Below are 20882 nucleotides of genomic sequence, written 5' to 3' on the forward strand. Positions count from 1 at the left end.
GTTTTTTCAGAGTTGGGCAAAGGGCAAATCATAGATCACGAAGGGAGAATATTGTCAGGGCAAGAAGAACCAAGGAAGCACTTCATAATATTACTCCACTTTGACGAGTGTGAAATGCATTTTTTTTGTCTTTCAGGAGACATGTATTTTGGACAAGAAGGATTTATTTGATAATTATGTAGCTAACTGTCAACTTTTTTGTCAGTGAATGTGAACATTCCGTTACTTTTAACCCTTGAGTCTCTTAACTGTACTATTTAAAAGTTGAGTCCCTTATCTGTAAAAAAACTCATAGTTGAGTACCTTATCTTACCTATTACTCGAATTTAAAGAGACTACTTATTAGTAAATAAAATCTTAAGAAGATGATTTTATTTATTTATGGCATATATATAAATAAAAAGAGGATAATGAAATCAATTAATGTTGAGTGGGGGCCACTATTTGATGGTGAATATTTAGGGGGGAATTTAAGCGGGAAAATTTATAGTTTTGTTAATCTTTTAGTATATAGGGGATGTATTTTTACTTATAATTATACACGATTTACACTACTGAAGTTTTTTTTTTGAAGAGATTTACACTACTGAAGTTACAAACAAATAACTAGAAATGAGAATATAAGCGCATGCCTCATTGCACCCAAACAACCAACACGAAAATTTTGCAGCGATTATCGATTATGGATCCAAGACTCGTAATAAATAACCTGGATTGCATTCAATACTCTAACGACGTTTCCGATAATATCGCAAGTACGTTAGAACTTGAGAGTATTGATCTTGATTATTACGCCAAATGTTGATGTCATGTTCAATCGACTTTCAGCATGCAATTTCTTTTTGATCTGTCTCCTTCTTAGCTCTTTCCCAGGTATTCATTTAATCTTGTTTTTTGATCTCATCTTATTACTATATCATGCGTCGATTCTATTCTTCTCAATTTAGGGATTTTTACTTCTTTTTTTTTTTATTTACCCCGTATCATACTTAATCGACTTATTATACCCTCTTAAATAAGAATTTATGTTATTCTTGTGCGTTACGGATTCTAATTACATTACTCGCTCGAATTCGATAGGTTTTTGAAAAAAGCTTAGTTATAGGAATTAGGTTGAAAGTGCTCGTTTAATAGAGGCAAAGTTGGTGCATTTGCGCCTCAAAATTGATGTCGGAATTAGATACGACAAAAACTTGTTTGAGACGGTCTCATATGTGACCAGTTTAGGTAAGACCTACCTGTTGTCCATGTAATTGAATAACAATAAGTCTTGCTTGTGACGGGTCGGATCTTGCGACGGGTATTTTGTGAATGGAAATGGGTAGAGGGGACAAGGTGGGCACCCACCTCATGTGCTCCTTCTCTCACCCCCTATGGGTTTTTTGTGAGACAATATGGTACCCGTCTCTTGTTTGTGACGGATACCCTCCGTCACAAATAAGAATTTGTGATTGAATAAAGAAACATGAGTACACTTTTATCAGGTTGATTTGAGATGTGAGACGGTCTTTAGTAGAATCACTAATAATATGCCAAGGTGATGGGTTTTGTGTTACCACAACTTTTCATTTGGGACAGTGATACTCGTTGCAAGCCTTGCGACTGATCGAATACATACCATATTAAATAGATGTGGTACCAAGTTGGATAGTCAAGTAGGTGTCAAATAGCGGCTAGGTGGGTACCAATATTTAATTCTCAATATGTATATTAAAAACCCAATAATTAGCTTTAAACACTATTTAATGCCCTAGTATGATTTACTAGGGCATTCATCAACATCACCTCCATCTTTCCTTCCATGCTTAACCATCCTCTTATACTGTCATCATCCATTATCCATCCATTTTCTCTCTATTTTCCATTATTTACATCTCAAAATCTCTTAAAAACGACATTAAACTTTAAAATGGTTACAAAAAATACATTGCCCAAATACATAACTAGTAACCTATTTTAACAGAATTGTAACCTAGCTACATTTTTAACTAAATTGAGAACATGCTAAGTTAAGAAACATACAAAAAATACACCTAATTTAATTCACTGTGTGACCATTTTACTTATACAATTGAACTCTAAAATGGTTACAAATAACACATTGCCAAATACATAAATTGTGGTATTTTAACATTGTAACCTAACAACATTTTTAACCAAATTTAGAACATTTTAAGTTATGAAACATACAAAAACTATTACCTAATTTAAGTCACTTTATGACCATTTCAATAATACAACAATGAACTCTAAAATGGTTACAAATAACACATTGCCCAATACATAACTTGTACCTATTTTAACAGACATTATAACCTAGCTACATTTTAAACCAAATTTAGAACATGTTAATTTAAGAAACATACAAAAATTGTACCCAAATTAACTCACTTTATGATCATTTCAATTATACAAAAATGAACTCTAAAGTGGTTACAAATAACACATTGCTCAAATACATAAATAGTACCTATTTTGACACATATTGTAACCTAGCTACATTTTTAATCAAATGGTCACATACTACACAGAAGCCCAAACATTGTAACTAAGTTTGTATCCATATAACTGATATTGTATCCATTTCAGTTATATAAACATAAGCAAATTTAATAAGACGTAAGTAACCTTGTGAACTCGTGTCTTCTTTGTCACAATAGCAGTTTCTAAACTCCCTTGCGCTTTTTTTATCCCTCACCAACCTTCACCTTCTGCTTAACCATTCTCAATGTCTTTGGCTCTAGTGGAAGATTCGGAAATATAAACAAATGAGTGTAGCAAATGTAAGCATTATGAGTCACTATGTTTCCATTTCAGTTCTACAACATTGAGGTTCAAAATGGTTACTGATCACATATAACACAGAATCCTAATTTTAGAACTTGTCACCATTTTAACAAACATAACTATGTTTGTTAATAAACATGTAATCTGAAGTCTGAACCATGTAAAAAAATACAACCTTAGGCTAAATTGTCTCCTATTATTGAGGATGGGCACATATTGAGTAAAATTGTTTACATGGTTGAGAGTACATGTTTATTAATAAACACAGTTACAATGTTTGTTAAAATGCTGACAAGTTCTAAGTTTGGGATTCTGAACCTCAATGTTATAGGACTAAAGTGGTAAAATAGTCAGTTATAATGTTTACATTTATTACACTCATTTGTTTATATTTCTAGATCTTCCACTAGAGCCAAAGGCATTGAGAATGGTTAAGCAGAAGGTGGAGGTTGGTGAGGGATCAAATAAGCGCAATGGAGATGAAAATGTTATTGTGGCAAAGAAAACACGAGTTCGCAAGGATACATAAGTCGTACTAAATTTGCTTATGTTTATATGACTGAAATGGATACAATATCAGTTAAATGGATACAAACCCAGTTACTTGAGCTTTTGTGTAGTATGTGACCATTTGGTTAAAAATGTAGTTAGGTTACAATGTGTGTCAAAATAGGTAATATTTAATTATTTATGTATTTCGGCAATGTGTTATTTGTAACCACTTTAGAGTTCATTGTTGTATAATTGAAATGATCATAAAAGTAAGTTAAATTGGGTATAGTTTTTGTATATTTCTTAACTTAACATGTTCTAAATTTTGTTAAAAATGTAGCTAGGTTACAATGTTTGTTAAAATAAGTACAAGTTATGTATTGTCAGTGTGCTATTTGTAGCCATTTTAGAGTTGAATATTATATAAGTGAAATGGTCAGAAAACGAATTAAATTTGGTGTATTTTTTTTGTATGTTTCTTAACATGTTCTCAATTTGGTTAAAAATGTAGCTAGGTTACAAATTGTTTTAAAATAGATACTAGTTATGTATTTGGCCAATGTGCTATTTGTAACCACTTTAGAGTTCATTGTTGTATAATTGAAATGGTCACAAATCGACTTAAATTGTGTATTGTTTTTGTATGTTTCTTAACTTAATCTGGTTAAAAATGTATCTAGGTTACAATGTCTCTTAAAATAGGTACAAGTTATGTATTTGATAATGTGTTATTTGTAACCATTTTGGAGTTCAATGTTGTATAAGTGAAATGGTTACAGTGAGTTAAATTCGATGTATTATTTTTATGTTTCTTAACTTAAGATGTTCTCAATTTGGTTAAAAATGTAGCTAGGTTACAATGTCTGTTAAAATGGGTACTAGTTATGTATTTTGGCTTGGCAATGTATTATTTGTAACAATTTTAAAATAAGTTCTAATGCTGAACCTCATAGCCTCTGTGAGTGTTTCCTATACATTTCGTAAATAAGTTGCCATTTTTCTGGTTTCATTCACAATAGTGACTTCAAATAATATGTACCTACACAAGTTGACAGGGTGACGTTCATTAGATATACGACTACGGCTTTAAATAATCTATACATACGCTAGTTGACAGGGTGACATTAGGACTAAAAGTAGAGACATTATTAAGATATATAACAACATGTGCATTTACATAATCTGTCATACTCTAGTTAACATACTCTGTTAACAAGGTGACATTAGGAGAAAAAGTAGAGACATTTATTAGATTTTCAACATGTGCTTTTTAATAATGTGTCCTACTCTAGTTGACATGAAAGTATACACATTCATTAGATATACAACAACATGTAATGACAAGACAACTAGTTGACAGGGTGACATTATCACCAAAAATATAGACATTCATTTTATTCGAACATACAGACTTATATTCAAACATATTTACCACACTCAAAACCTATACACTAGTATTCAAGTTAGGAATAATCAAACGTCATACTTCATAAGATGACAACAAAATCTTCACTTATTAACAACATTAATACCATAGAAAATCTTATTCATTGATTTGTGTTAAAGTGTTCTGTAATAATAATAATAATGATATGCCCTAAATTCTCGACAACATAGATGCCCTGAGAATACATACATTTACTCATCGTCTTTTCCGTCAAAACTTGATTAATTATGACACCATCGTCATTTTCGTTCTCCATTGTTTGATCAATTAGCACCATCAATTATGGAACCATCTGCCATTTTTTTTACTTTTTTTTGTGAGTGTTAAAATGTCGTTTTTAAGAGATTTTGAGATGTAAATAATGGAAAATAGAGAGAAAATGGATGGATAATGGATGATGATAGCATGAGAGGATGGTTAAGCATGAAAGGAAAGATTGAGGTGATGTCGATAAATGACACAGTAGTAAATCATGTTAGGGCATTAAATAACGTTTAAAGCTAATTATTGAGTATTTAATATTGGTACAAGTACGCATTGAGAATTAATATTGGTAGGAGTACAACACAAGTACCCCACTAGCCGCCTATCATCTCTATTTGACACCCACTTGACTATCCTACCCGGTACTACATCCATCTAATATGGTATGTATTCGACGGATATCGCCGTTACAAATGAGAATTTGTGTTTTTTTAATAGGGAGACGTGTTGTCTTATTGGTAATAGCAAGTGACAGTAATTTATTGCTTTTAATAGCAGGACTAATGGGTAATATTAAATTCTTTTTCAGATTATGTGCGCCTTTTGTTATTTCCTTGCTAAAATCTTAACAAGCTACAAGTTCATTAGAGCACTAGCAATAGAAGGTTTGTCAAGGGTTTGTAAGATGATATGTCCTCTATTTTTGAGGTTTGTCTACAAACTTTTTATTGCTAGACATAGGTGTTGAGGTTTGTAGTTAAGAAGGGTTACTAGATTCTATGCTGGTTTGTAGAGATTGAGAGTGTGAGGGGAGGGATAATAAAGTAGGCCACGTTATGAACTTTGTAAAAGTTTATCTATTGTTGGGATGAGGTTTGTAGGTAGATGGGTTTGTATATTAGCTTATGTAGCATGAGAACAAACCTCTTGAAGTTCATCTATTGCTGATGCCCTTAGGATGTTAGTTTATTTTATTTTATTTTTAAAGTTTTTTTAAAAACAGCCTTCTATCATAATTTCACCCAAACACAAAATTTGTTAATCCAACATATCATATTCGAATCCAGTACGAAGGAAATTTGTTAATCCAAAAACAGCCTTCTATCATATTGCCTTTGTTAAATCGTTAAAATGCATTCATGATTCATGTCTACAACATTGCTGTGAGGTAGTTCACTAATCAATCTTCTTATATAATCTCATATCCCTTTCTCCAGGAAACGTGGCAGCTGCAGTTGTCACTCTTCATAATATATATCTATATGATACTCTAGACTTGATAGGCGACCCAACAGTATATTTTAAGTGCAAGGGAGAGAATAAAACCGTATTGCCAGACGTGAAGCAGGCCGGTGTTCTATATACTTTTACAAGGAAGGAATCATGGCAGGTTTTTTTCTACACACCTTTTTGCTTGCTAACTCCACTTTTTTTTTAATCAGGTTTGATGCATTTTGTCTTATTGTTACGGTTTTGCAAGTAAACGCCTTCCTTCAGTTACGATTAGCTGTCGCCTATGACTCTATCAGTCATGAGTTGTTGCACTAAGTTTCTTACTTTTGTACTTCAAGTTTTCATCATGTTGAAAGTGGTATTGAACCTTGTGATAAGAAAATAAATAAAGAACATTGTTAAGCATTATTTGATGTTTATATCATTTGAAGTATTCTAATTTCTATGTTGGTCTTGGTCTCGTTTTCCAAGTTGTACGGTAGAAGATTCCATATTTAATATAAGACTAGGTTCTTTTCGGTCCTCTTTGAACATGTTCATAGTGTTCATTTCGGAGGGGCCTAGTAATCAGTAATCGCTACTTTTTATTGGCTTATGAGTATGATGAAATAAAGCAAATGGTTTAACAAGGTGTCTGTGTTTAACACACCCCACCATGATTCAATGATTTTCCGACACACTTTTCCTTATGAGTCATAACGCATGGCTAACGAAAAGGCTACATGTACACGGGGTGTACAAGGCCCTTGGTACACAGGCCAGTAGTAGCATGACACGTGTAAAGTTGTGGGCTCCATATAGAATCTTTTTCAATTGTAATTTTTGGCACTAAAAACTGAAATATTTTAATTTCAAATTCAAATTTAAGAAGTTGAATGGTCATTCATTTCTTTAATAGTTTTCTCATTATTTTGCAAATACCTTTTTTTTATTATATTTTTATATCTAAATTTGTAATTTATGTAATATTTCTTTTGCTATTTTTTTTACAAAGCAATTTTCTCTCATATCCGCCACCATCAGCCGGCCACCGACGTCCCCCGCTATCCCTCCAACCCGCACGTCACTCACCGCCCCAACCCTTGCGCCGCTACACGCCATCACTGCCATTACCACCAGCCGCTACCACCAACACTACCGGATTCTCTTAAACCAAATAAAAACACGTCAATCATCATTTCTATAATTTCAGATCTTGGTGCGGTGTTGTTCGTCATTTTGAGTTGTGTTTTATTTTGTTATTATTTGATTGAATTGAGTATTTTGTAATGTTTAATGTGATGATTTGAAAGTAAGTGGAGTTTAGAGGAGTGAGTTTTTAGCAAGACGTCAATGGTATTCAACTTCTTCTCATCTTTCTTCATTCCCTCTTATGATAAGTAACCAATTAATTTAATTAAGTTTTATAAAAACCCTCATATCATCAGCCCTCAAAAGGCCTAATCTTTCTCCTAATTTACTCAAAAGATCCCATTTTTTTTTCTTCTTTCCTGGGTTTTCCTTATAATTGTGAAACAATCAAACCCTTTTCACCAATTTAATCTCCATTCAAATCTCAATGATAAAGTTTCAATCTTTGTTTTTTCAATATCGTAGATCTACTTGTAAGAAATGGAAATATAAGTTGTAAATTTACTGGTTTACAGCAGTTCGGTCCTTGCGAGTTGGAAATATAAGTTGTCGGAGGTGTTGGGGTTCTCGTGGTGATCGTGGTGATGTTTGTGTAGAAGTTTCGTGGTGATATTGTGGTGGTTCACAGCAGTTCGGTCCTTGCGAGTATGGCACGGTGGTACTGGGGTGATGCCAGTGGTTGTGGGATTGGTGAGGGAAAAGGCAAGAGAAAAAAAATGATGGTACTACTGGTTTCATTGGACACTGGTAGTTTGGACGTCAACCGGTGGTTTGCAATGGTGCGTAACATGGTGGTGCAGCGGTCCATATTGTTCAATGAAATTGTTACTGATTAATAATAAGTACGGAATATTATTTAATTAATACGTACGTATTAATTTGTTTTTGAATAATTTTATTATGATTAACGATTAATAACTTGATATTATCAAATTAATTATAATGAACTTAATTGAGTAATAATTTGATTAAAATTAGATTAATTCAAGTTAAAATGAAACGTAGCATATCTTAAGTTCACGTAATTAAGATAATCTTAACTTAAATAGACATAACTTAAGTCGACGATAATGTGAAATAATACTAACTTACTTACATGACTATCGACGATAACATGAGTGAATAAAATATTATCAATATAATAAGAGAAAAGAAAATCCGACTAGAATAAATAACAAAATAAAATAAAATGGGTGAATAGGAGGGATTACAATTTTATCGATATGATATAACGACAAAATGTAATGATAATACAAACGAGCATGTAGCAAATAATACTAATAAGTGATTTGCTAAAGTTATATAAGTGTTTCGGATAACGGTCGTCGTACTATTTACGAGTTAAAGTTAATATGAGTTTTATCAATACGCGTTCGAGACATAATACCATTACTTTGTCTAAAAATAAAGTTATATACTCCGTATTATAAAATAATGAGTTTCAACAATAACTTATACGCATTCGAGACATAATACAATTACTTAGTTATACTTTAATTAAACTTAGCCTAGTCAGACTTAACATAACTATGGTCGTAAATGATCTGATCGAGGCGGCTCTTTGAGTCGGCGGAATCGGCTAGGTCAAAGCTCGACTTTAGTCCGTCAAACCGAGATCGTTGATTAAACTCACTTTTAAAAAGTTAATTTGAATAAAATTACCTTAATTAATGTTAAATAAAAATAAATTAACTTAGCTTAACTATAGTTAGTTTAACTAAACTGAATTAAACTAAGAGCAACTACATCAGTCCTAAAATAAACCAAACATAGAAAGTTAGAAATGGAATTAGACTGACGAGTCTGGCGTAGTTGCTCTTAGTAGTAACTACAATTTAGTTAACTAAAGTTAATAACTTAACATCATTATTCAAATATAATCAAAGTTAATAACTAAATTTAAGGTAACTAGTGTAGATCCCGCGCGAAAGCGCGGTTTCTTAGATCGTTTTTTTCATAGAGAATTTAATATTTAAACTCACTATAAAAGTAAATTTTAATAATGTGTAGTAATAAGAGGTAACAAAGATAAAATTAGACATTTTAGCCTGAATGAAGTTTGTAGTAGAACTATTTTTTTTAATTAAAAAGTTGTTTATTATAAATAAGATTGTCAGATTAACATACATAAATAACACGTGATTCTTTTTTATCCATATAAAATATTTATGTGAAATGTATAACTAATATTGTAATTTTTGTTAAAATATACACTAATTTAATAATGTGAGTAAAGAATTTATGTATAGTTTATAAGATGGTATAATGGAACACCATTTAGTAACCCATTATTTATTTATAGTTTAACATTTACAAAGGAGCCCAATTATGAGTAAATATTGTTTAGGGAAAAAAATAATAGAATCTCTCATTCTTTTAATAGTAAGGGGATGTAATTGATCAATATATCACATTGTTTTATGAATTGTAGTTAGATCCAATTTTATGGACCAATAAATTATTATAACCCAATTATTATCTAGTTTGCCATTCAAAGAGCTGGCCCATTTTTCTGAGTAGGTAGCATAGACGAGAAAACTATTAAGAGTTTTTATTCACTTAGTAGTAAGGGAGATTGCATAATATATTAGGGGTAAATGATGTGATATTATTTTTTCGAATTTTATCTCTGATTAATTGATATGAGAAATTGTATATTGGGGTAATTTATTGTGGTTCGAGATATTGTGATTTAAGATTTTCGAAATAATATTGTTAGCATTGCATAATTTGTGGGGCAAATTATAGTTCGTTTCCATATAGGATTGTATAATTAGAAAAGTTAAAGTATAATTTATTTCCATGTATAAGATTCCAAGAATTATCAACTTAAAATGTTAGTAATGATGCCAAATTATGTAAAATCAATTAGTTTAAGTCGAGGGCCCAACTTAGAACGTGGTTTGTGCTATTTACAATTCATAAGACATGCCCATCAAAGTGGGAAGACATTTGGGCGGGAAACTACTAAGAGAATTTTATTCTCTTAGTAGTAGGGGGGATTATACTTGAATGACCTAAACTTCGTTAAGTCTAAATAAACATAATTTAGATATAATAAGTGATTCAATAAAGTTCATTATTCAAATATAAAGTTACCCTCATATCAACTATTTAATTACAAGTTAAAGTTGATATGAGTTTCAATAATACGCATCCGAAACGTAATATCGTTATTTTGTCTAAAACTAATATTATATACTCCGTATTATACAATAACTTATTTTAATAGTAAATATATTAAATAAAGTCCTCACTCCTGACGAGTCTGTCGTAGTTGCACTAAAATCAATCCTAAAATAAACCAAACCTAAAAATACTAAAACCTTAAAAACTCCCAATCCTAAAATAAACAAAACATAGAAACACTAGAACAAACCCTAAAAACAACCAACCCTAAAATAAGCCAAACCTAAAAATACTAATACAAACCCTAAAAACAACCAACCCTAAAATAAACCAAACCTAAAAATACTAAAACCCTAAAAACACCCAACCTTAAAATAAATCAAACATAGAAACACTAAAACCCTAAAAATTAAATTGGAGGTAAAATGTGAAAAAGTAAATAAAAATGTTTTTTTTTTTGTAAATAAAAATGTTACAGTATATGATATGAGAGTATATAAATTATTGAATAAAATATGGATTAATAATATTATTATGACATGAAAAAAATTATAGATTTTAATAAAAATTCCTCCAACTTTCCCTCCTGATCCAAAATTTTCCCTCCAATATAACAAAATTTTCCCTCCAACTTTCCCTCCAAACACATGGCGGGCTACTAACGGGGAAAAGGTGGATATATGGATTGCTGAAATGGCGGATTCCTATTGGAGGAGAGGCGGTGGCGCGGATTAATGACGTGGCAGACACTGTGCAATGATACAATTTTTATGTACATAATACGAGAGACGAATTTATGATACTAATTTAATCAATGTGATAAGGAGCAATGATGTGTATGATACTTATTAAACATGAGTACTCATACATTAATATAAGTGTATGGTTTAAGTTAATATAACTTACATCTTATATAAATTATTACATATCCTCTTAAGTTAGAGTTGTAAGTACACAGAAACAACAACCTCACAAAATTAGAACACACATAAATAAGACTTTTACTATCCTATCATCGACCGTATACGATTATGTATGATCAATATGTGATCCTACCCGATCTTTCCACCAAAACGATCCTACGATGACTTGTATCATTTCCACTTTTTGGATCATAGGATCGTACAATTTTACGATCTAGATCACGTTTTAACAACATTGAACTTGGTTATTCTTGAATTTACTAAAATTAACTTAACTAAGTTGATCGATAAGAGAAGTAGTAACATGAGTTAGACTGAATTGAATGAACCTGAACTGAGCTCAACTGAATGAAGCTTAACTGAGCTCAACCGAAATAAGCTGAAATTATATAAAAAAAACACAGAGTCTTAATAAAGTTGAACTGGACTGAACTCAATGAAGTTAAACTAAAGTAAGAGTTAATTCCTGTACAGATGAGTTTAAAATTAACTTAATCAAACTCTTTGAATCTAAGTTCAGCTCATTTCGGTTCAGTTCAACTTCATTTAGTTGAGCTCAGTTCAGGTTCATTCAGTCTAACTCCTGCTACAACTTCTCATATTGATCAGCTTAATTCAGTTCAACTTAGTCTAACATATTGATCGTACATAATCGTATAAGATCGATGGTAGGATCGTAAAAGTCCGAAGCTAGGCTCAATTAAGTTTATTTATGTTAAGTTATGTTTAATTAGTGTTATACAGATAAGTGTTTGTTATCATATTGATTAAATTAGTATCATATATTATTCTCTCGTATCTTACCCATAAAAATTGTATCACTACATAGATCCCGCCATGTCATTAATCCGCGCCACCGCCTTTCCTCCATTAGAAGTCCACCACGTCATTAATCCACACCTCCACCTTTCGCCCAATAATATTAACCTTAGTTAATTTAACATTGCTAGATTTAATTATCAATCCACACCTTCCTATTTCACCCATTAATTGACCACCACATCATCAATCCACACCATCTTATTTCACCTATTAGTAGTAGACCATATCATCAACCCACACCTCCTTTCCACCCATTTCATAACAACATTATTTTAATTAGTTTTATTATGTTTAATGAAAAGTAGTTTTGATATTTGGTTTGAATTACATATATTTATATTTTATTTTTTATCAAAATCTTACTTGCCTAATTCATTCATTTACCGCTTATGATACATTTTTGTATAATATTTTTTAAAGTTGTGGAAATTTGTCAGCTAAATTATGAAATACATTCATTGTTCCCGTTACTACTTTCAGTATAATCGTTGTTATTGTTACGTTAAATTAAGTCAAGTTAACTTTACTTAAATTTAGTCATGTTAACTATTTTAATTTAGCTAAGTTAATTTTAGTTAAGTTAAGTTCATTTAACTTTATTTATGCTAGCCATAATCAAGTTATGCTTGATTAAGTTTAAATTTAATCAAGTTAAATTAAGTTTAACTAATCTTAATTTAATTGTTATTAATTATTATCTTCTTTGTCATTTGTCATATTTTAGCTTAGTATAAGTAAAGTTAACATTTGTCAAGTTTATTTTAAATATGTTTATCAAAATTACTTTAGTTTAGTAGGAGTATTTAATTAACTCAATTTCAAACAAATTAAATTAAATAAATTTAACTTTAAATATTTCTAGATTAATGAAAATTTATGAAATTAACTCTAATTAATTTAAGTTAACCTTTGATTATAAGTGACACTATTATCTCATACACATATTTAAGTCTATTTAAATCACTCTAATTGTAGTTTAAATTATTTAGAAATAATATACTACCTCCAAATTAAAGTGTTTGCCCCATTTCATTAAAATATAAGACTCATATGATAGGGAAATAGGGCAAACACTTTAACTTAGAGGGAGTAATGATATTATGTTTTAAAATATATATCGTCTAATATTAAAATATTAACTTACAGTCGTAGATTTAAAACCGGGTTGTGAGACTAAAAAAATGAAAGCTGATACAAAGTTATGAATCAAAATATTAAGAAATGGATCATGATCGGCGAGTTTGGTCACCCTCATCGTCATATAATTTATTTGTTTTCATGTTTTTAATCTAATTCAAATTAGTAAGATTTCCACAATCAACCACTCGAACCCGACATCTTCCCCTGCATCTCGCCTGAACTGCTGCTCCGTAATTCACCATCACCGGCAGCAGCAACACCAACGAACCACCATCCGCTCCTCTCCACGACTACAATCACAACGCGTCATCCACCAAATCCGTCCTACTCCTCATCACCAAATCCGTCCTACTCCTCATCACCAATTCGCATCAATCCCGTCATCAACAATGAACATCTCAACCTCCATCATCCTCGTTGCATCTCACCGGCACCATTAATGGACATCATCATCCTCCGTCATCACCATTCAATTCACTCTCCATCACCATCAACCATATATATTTATTCCATAGATCTCCTCTACCATTAACCACATCATCACCCACCAAATTCACCACCGCCGATCAGAAACTCGACATCTGATCAACGCACCATTCTTACCACCTTGTCGCGGTACCGAGATGAGCCCAGCTCCTCTGCTCCTCTGAACTCACCCATCAGGCCATCAACACCAAATGACCCCACCAATAACAATATACAAAACCTGACGAGATCAAGGAGTCATATGTAAAAACAATTTGATGTGAGATTTAAGATGGGTATAAATGTATAATATGTGGTGTCATTTGGGGATTTTGATGATTATGATTAGTTGGTTGCTAGATGGTTGATGAAGGACTATGTGGGATGATGGAGGAGAAAATGAGTGAAAAGGGTTATTATTTATATTTACAAACCAACAATAATTCATTAAGTTTATAAACCAACGGCCAGATTTGACCAGAGACGTCGGAGATGATCGGAAATTGGAGGTCGGTGGACGGTGGTCACAGGTTTTTCCTGGTGGGTGAAACGGGTTGTTGGTGATGGTCAAATGATTAACAACTGAGGAGTAAGGCCGGGGTTCAGATCGACGGTACAAAGATTTTTTTTATTTTTTTTGATAGAGGTTTTTGGGACAATATAATTATAATATAAAGTCTAGTGATTTTGTTATAAAGTTTTATCATAAATAAATATAATAAAAAGAATTTTAATATTCTTAATAAAATTTCCCTCCAAATTTCCCTCCTAACTCAAAATCTCCCTCCAAACTTGTACAAATTTCCCTCCTAGTTTCCCTCCAAACAAAAAATGGAATCTTTATTGGTTTTGCCATGTGTCGCATTATTATTAGTCAGTGTACAAAGACCTTGTACACCCCCATGTATTCCTAGCATCTTTGCATGGCTAAGGTTGCATACCACTGTCCACTGACCTCCTTATCTCGCCCTTTACAAAATTCCTTGAGCCATTGAGTAATGTTGTGGTTTTATTGAACATTTTCATCTTCATTATATTTATAATGTAACTTTGAATCCTAACTCGGTCTAATTGTCAATTTTCTTGGCGTGTTTATGTTGTTTAGAGTTATTACGGTGGCATATAAAGGGTAACCATTTTCATCATGTTGTTCTAGCCTTTGACAAATTTTTCAAGTGGGAAGTGTAAGAGATGTGGACTTTATGAAAAGGACAACTTCCCATGGCCAAGTTCTGACGTCTTTTATGAATGGAACCTTTGTCCCCCTTCTTTCAAATCTCCGGATGGCCTCTATTTTTTCGTACGCGAAAGGCGATTTTTCGCTACTTTCTCATGCCCACCATGTCCACATCTTGATGCAGGTAATTTTCTTCTTACTCTACTGATTAAGTTGCATAACTAGAGTCTAGTCTGACCCTTTTAGTCATTGTTTGGATAATAAGATAGTTTGAGGGAGCGGAAATGAAGCAAGAGTGTTATCCCTTCAATTTTCCTATGTGAAGGGATAACAGATCCCCTCCATTTCCATTCAACCCGAGTTACTAATCAAACAAAGAAAATTGCATTCTTCCCTTTTCCTAGAAGTCTTGGACGCTTCTAAAGGCTGATTCATGTCAGCCGACCCCAAATCATTTTGGGATTAAGGCTCTGATGTTGTTGTTGTTGTTGTACTTATTTGTAAATTTAATTCTCTTGACTGCGTCCTTTGTCTACAGTTCCTTATGATGATGGTCCAGAACTTCGAAGATTACGAGTAGAAGTTGGTATAGGACTATTGATCATCATCGTTGTCGTTATTAGTGTCATAGTTCGATTTAAGATTCGGGAAAAGAAGAAGGGGGGCAGCAATGAAACAAGAAGCTCTGAACCATGAATATGGAATTCGTTCGGACTACCAAAAATAACACCCAAAAAAAATCGAAAACGGCTGAAAGTCTGAAACGAGTGAAAACCAGCAATACCAACAAAACCAAAAAACTAAAACTAAAAAAACGAATACTTCACCAACTCCTTGCCGGGTAACTAACCATTAATCATTATAGTCTTTGGCCGACCTTCTATCCGGCTAACTAACTGTATAGAAGATCTCAAGGAAAGAAATTGAAGAAAGGAAAATTTTACATAGCTTGTCATGGTTGTATTATTAACATGAAGGCTAAAGTTTACCAGCCTGGCATTTCTCGTAGATTTTCTTCGCAAGGTTGTTCCAATTTTTTCAGAAAAGCAATTGTGTGTATATTTCCTTATGGCGCGTTCTGAATGCCCTATATTCTAGGGTACCCATATTTCCATGGGACGAATGGGCTCTTCCAAGGAAAATATTTGTAGTATCCCCAAACTGCCAATTTTTGTGTAGGCGCTCTCTTAAGGGGTTCCCAAGAGAGCTCGTAAGGGTTATATTCATCAGAATTTCCGTGGCAAGTCATTCATCCTTGGATTTTTGAGTGCCCTTATTCTAGTATGTTGTGATAATATGCCTACAAGATGAAAACCACATAGGAACGCTTGTAATACAATGTAGCGCGCCTAAGCTTCAATATAATCTACTGTGTAATTGCTATCCGAGTTTGGGAGTCCAAACATATTTACAGCCAGGAAAAAATAATGAAGAAATATTTTGAGTAGGAAAAATCAGAACTGTCCAAAGTTTTCTATTATATCCTTTGTTTTGAGAAAACAGGAAGAAATCATACCTAAGACTTTTAGCATACAGTTAAAACGAAGATATTAGATAAAATGTAATTACTGTCTGAGCTCACATGAAAAACCAAACACTGAAAATAGAAAAGGAATGAAAGAAATTAGCATTGCCCTTCATTTCTAAGTTCTTTTATTTTTGCTTCCAAACATTAAAGTGACGTAAAACAAGAACCTAAAAACAAAACCCCATGCAATAGTGATCCACAAGCAACTCAATTTACTCAGATCTGTAATCCCCTGCTGCCGGAGTATGTCAAGACCTGTAGTCACGCAGCTACTTCCTGTCAGGTTCCTTCCCAGAACTTCACCCATTGATTTCAGCAGCGACAACTTGAGACTGTCAGGAACGAGCTGAAGAGGGGTATTATCGAACATTTGAGTGCCTCTTACGAAGCATTTGGTGGGGTCACCGAATTCGTTCTGAAGGACACCCTCAAAAGGGTATTTGACCAGGGAAATGTAGTGAAACCATAACCAGTATTTAGGGATTCTATCACGGGTTATGAAGAATCCGCTAAAGAGCAAAAAGTAGGCGAGAATGGCTACAACGACAGTGAACCCAAGCATGACATGGGTGACAACTCCTGATAGGAAGGTGACAAAGGAATGGCCAGCCCAAAAGGATGCCATAATGAAGGTAAAGTAGTATAGAAAGCCTTGTAGGCCGCCTGCTAAACCGACTGACCAAAAGGTAATGGCCGCGAAGGTCACAGACAGTAAAATTAGTGAGGGAATCGATGTAAGAGCTTGGCTTAGAACATAGGAGGAACGACGATAAGCATTATAGGCAGTTTCTCTCATAAAAATGTTTCTTTCTTGGAGGAATATTGGGATGGCTTCGGCACAAGTGTAGAACATGGTTGACATAGCAAAGGCGAAAAACCCTAGCCTTTCTTGGGCTCCCTTTGGGGATTGATCTAGGTGCCAAAACATGGTGGCTAGAATGGTCCCGGTCACAATAATGGCCCCTAGACGAATTCCAAATAGCTCGGGGGTCCGCCTTGAGTTTAACATTGACCTCTTTCCTATCACGTAGACTTCGAGCCAGAAAGGGTTGGCGTACTTGGGAACTGAGGTGGGATTAGGGTCATCCTTGGCCCCACCTGATACTAGCTTTCCTTTGGAAATGCTAGCACTAATGGCATCATTGAGGGACATTTTAGGGTGTTGATGAGATATGAGAGAACGCTTTTGATCCTGCCACGTCTTATGGAACTGGACCAAGTCTTGGGTCCCATCGGGTGAGTCCTCTCGTTCCCTGATGAAATCCAGGGCAAACTCTGTCCTGTTCTCATTTTCAGGAATGGGGTTCCCGAACCCTGAGAAGAACTCAGGGAGATCAGTTGGTCTTCCACTAAACACCGTTTGTCCACGAGATAAGAAGATGAGCCGGTCCAGAAGGTTAAGAAGCCGAGAACTTGGTTGATGGATTGACATGATGACTATACTCCCACTCTGAGCGATTTTTTGGAGGACCTTGACAACCATAAAAGCACTAGTTGAGTCAAGCCCTGAGGTAGGTTCATCAAGGAATAATATTATTGGGTCGTGTATGATGTCGATTCCTATCGAAACTCTCCTCCTTTCACCCCCAGAAACTCCCCTATGACCTTCGTCTCCAATCACAGTGTTGGCAGCACTTCTTAGACCAAGCTGGTCAATGAGTGCTTCAACTCTAGCCTTCTTTTTTGATCTTGATAATGTCCTAGGAAGCCGAAACTCGGCTGAGAACATTAGTGTTTCTTCAACTGTTAACATTGGAAATAAAAGGTCATCTTGCATCACATAAGCTGATATAACTTTCTGTAATTTTGATTCCAACACTTCACCGTTTAATAGAACCGACCCCTTTAGACTATCCTTGGATATTCTATCCGCTAACCCGTCAATCAGGGTTGATTTACCTGACCCGCTAGCCCCAAGAACAGCCATAATCTCACCCTCTTTTGCCTCCCCTGATATCCCATTCAGCAGAATTTTCTGGTCTGAACCGGAGGACTGATTACTCCCAAAACAGTTCCTCGGAAAAAGCGAAATTTTTTTGTTTATCTTCACACTGTAAGTAAGGTTATGGAAGGAAAGCACAAATGGGTATGACATTATGGATTTGGATGCATTAATATTAAGCTCTATGACATGATCAGAATCATTTCTGTAACGCGGTTCACCCACCCATTTAAGGAGCTCACCAAGGGTTGGAGAAATAGAAGGTTTGATTCTATGAGAGTATTCTTTATGGTGATCAATGGTATGTTTAAGGTTCACATAAGGTATCTCCGGCGTATCATCACTTTGCTCAGACCCATTTCCGAAATGGGACATTGTGTATATGTTTTGATTATTGTGCAAATTATTTGTGATAAAATTTCATTCAAAAGTCGAGTATGAATGTTATATAGGAGGTAAAGTGAGACGATATATATCTTGTTTGTATATTTGTAAGTATGTTTTAAGCCTGGAAGAAAGGTGGTTACGTGATAAGTGTTTTGTATATATATGATTCAGAGAAAATTAAGGGATACTCCAAATGAGTTGAAAGTACGTTTGGTAGTTGTTTTTAGTTGTTTGGTGGAACGAATTAAGAACTTGAAGTTTGTACATCTCTTACAAAATTTGGCAATAGTAGGTAAGAAGAGTTGCAACTCTTCTGCTGCTTATGTAATCCACAACTGACTTCCATTCTTTGATCGATTTTTTGGCATTAGGATCCTCTTCATTTCTTCTCGGAAATTGAGAGTTCATTTCCTCTCTCATGTACTCATTTAAAAATATTTTACGTTCTAACCTACATTAACCCTTTATTGATTTCTATGTAATTTTTAAACCGTTGGATATTGTCAGAATGTGACCTGGACCATTGAGAGAAAATGAACACTATTTCTTTTAGATCTTTTGCAGGTTAGATTTTTGTAGAGCAATGATGTTCATTCATATTTTCCTGTATATCCATTATCCAGGATGGTGTTATTAACAATACTAGTATTGGTGTCCGGCTTCGCCCGGGTTACCTCTACTTACCATTAATTTTTTTTTTCATTAAATAAAATTACTTAAAGTTGCATAACCCATAAATTTATCATTAATATATTTTTTATAACGTATCCTAAAATTACGATGAAATAAATTTTGAGACAAAAATTCACTACTCCCGCTATTAACATTTTACCCTTATTAATGAAACAATTGTAATAACATTTCACTACTTGCCCGTAATCATTGTTACTTTCACTACCCCCCGGCGTAATTATTGTTACTGTCACTACTGCCGCATTAATATTGATAATTTCACTACTCCCGCCGTAATTACTGTTACTTTCACTATTGCCGCATTAATATTGATTATTTCACTACTCTCGTTGTTGTTTCTACCACTCTCACTTATCTCGTTGATAATATTGTTACTTTTGTCATTCAAATGAGTGATTACTATCATATAACTATATCCAATGTTACTACAATTCTTTTCTTTACTGGCAAAATTACTTTTACTACTTAGACGTGCAATTTAAAGAGGATTATACATTTATATAAATATATTACATATATGCATTAAATCAAATCAAAAGAATTATGCAATATTATATATTATGGAATCTAACTTGAATTATTTATAACCTACTTATTATATTTTGTATGTTAAATAATTATTATCTCTATACATCTAATAAACTATAAAGTTTATTAAAATTGCATAGATTTTAAATTTAATATATAATTTTATGATGATAATAATTAATACCATAAGTGTAACACCTCCATACTCCAAGTGCCTTACCAGGACCACTCAGGTATAAGGACGTTACCATCTCGGTTACCCGAGGCAATGATAATCAAATAAACAATAATGAAACGATATTTAAATAGTAATACTTTAGCGAAAGGTTACAATCCAAAAACCAAACCAAATACTAATACATGTTCTCAAAACTACTGTCTACTAAACTAATCAAATGTATATGAAAACTCGCTAAACTACAAAATGAAGACTTCTATCATCATCGATCGTGGCAATCCCAAATATCCCAAAAAATACTCATGTCATACCGCTCAATATCCGCTCACCATCCCCGAATGGATCACCGCAGTTGTCAAAACATTCACCGGGTCGATTATTTATACAAGAGGTATAATCAATAATACAAGAACCAATACAACTCAAACAATCATACACGATCAAGCACTCCACTCCATCTCCGTCACCGATCGTCCACTGGACTACCACGCCCGTGGGGGACCGCAGCCGTTCCCACCTAAGCCCCGCTCATCATACCGAGCGATAACCCCGTCCCATTAATGTGCACATCCCCTTCCGTGGCGGGTTCCACGAAGGGCGAAACTAGGGCGTGAAGCCACTCCCGCAAGTGACTCCACTCAGCCGAGAACGCATCTCGAGAACCACAGACAAACAA

General features: G+C 33.7%; 2 protein-coding genes across 2 annotated transcripts; one reads left to right on the forward strand and one right to left on the reverse strand.

Moving 5' to 3' along the window:
• Window positions 1-733: 733 nt before the first annotated feature.
• On the forward strand, window positions 734-18946 carry LOC141592215 (uncharacterized). The gene is made up of 4 exons (XM_074412820.1): window positions 734-873; window positions 6148-6320; window positions 14930-15134; window positions 15489-18946. The coding sequence occupies exons 1-4, from the start codon at window positions 810-812 to the stop codon at window positions 15644-15646; spliced, it is 600 nt and encodes a 199-aa protein (XP_074268921.1). The 5' UTR covers window positions 734-809; the 3' UTR covers window positions 15647-18946.
• LOC141592214 (ABC transporter G family member 20-like) lies at window positions 16397-18795 on the reverse strand. Its single transcript, XM_074412818.1, has one exon. The coding sequence runs from the start codon at window positions 18793-18795 to the stop codon at window positions 16594-16596; it is 2202 nt and encodes a 733-aa protein (XP_074268919.1). The 3' UTR covers window positions 16397-16593.
• Window positions 18947-20882: the final 1936 nt, after the last annotated feature.

This window comes from Silene latifolia, chromosome 7, assembly GCF_048544455.1.
Source record: "Silene latifolia isolate original U9 population chromosome 7, ASM4854445v1, whole genome shotgun sequence".
NCBI classification, from domain to species: domain Eukaryota; kingdom Viridiplantae; phylum Streptophyta; class Magnoliopsida; order Caryophyllales; family Caryophyllaceae; genus Silene; species Silene latifolia.

Coding starts and splice junctions, on each gene's coding strand:
- LOC141592214 (XM_074412818.1), bottom strand. CDS start 18,795: ATGTCCCATTTCGGAAATGGGTCTGAGCAAAGTGATGATACGCCGGAG.
- LOC141592215 (XM_074412820.1), top strand. CDS start 810: ATGTTCAATCGACTTTCAGCATGCAATTTCTTTTTGATCTGTCTCCTT. Junction 874..6,147: donor CCTTCTTAGCTCTTTCCCAG/GTATTCATTTAA, acceptor CCCTTTCTCCAG/GAAACGTGGCAGCTGCAGTT. Junction 15,135..15,488: donor ATGTCCACATCTTGATGCAG/GTAATTTTCTTC, acceptor CTTTGTCTACAG/TTCCTTATGATGATGGTCCA.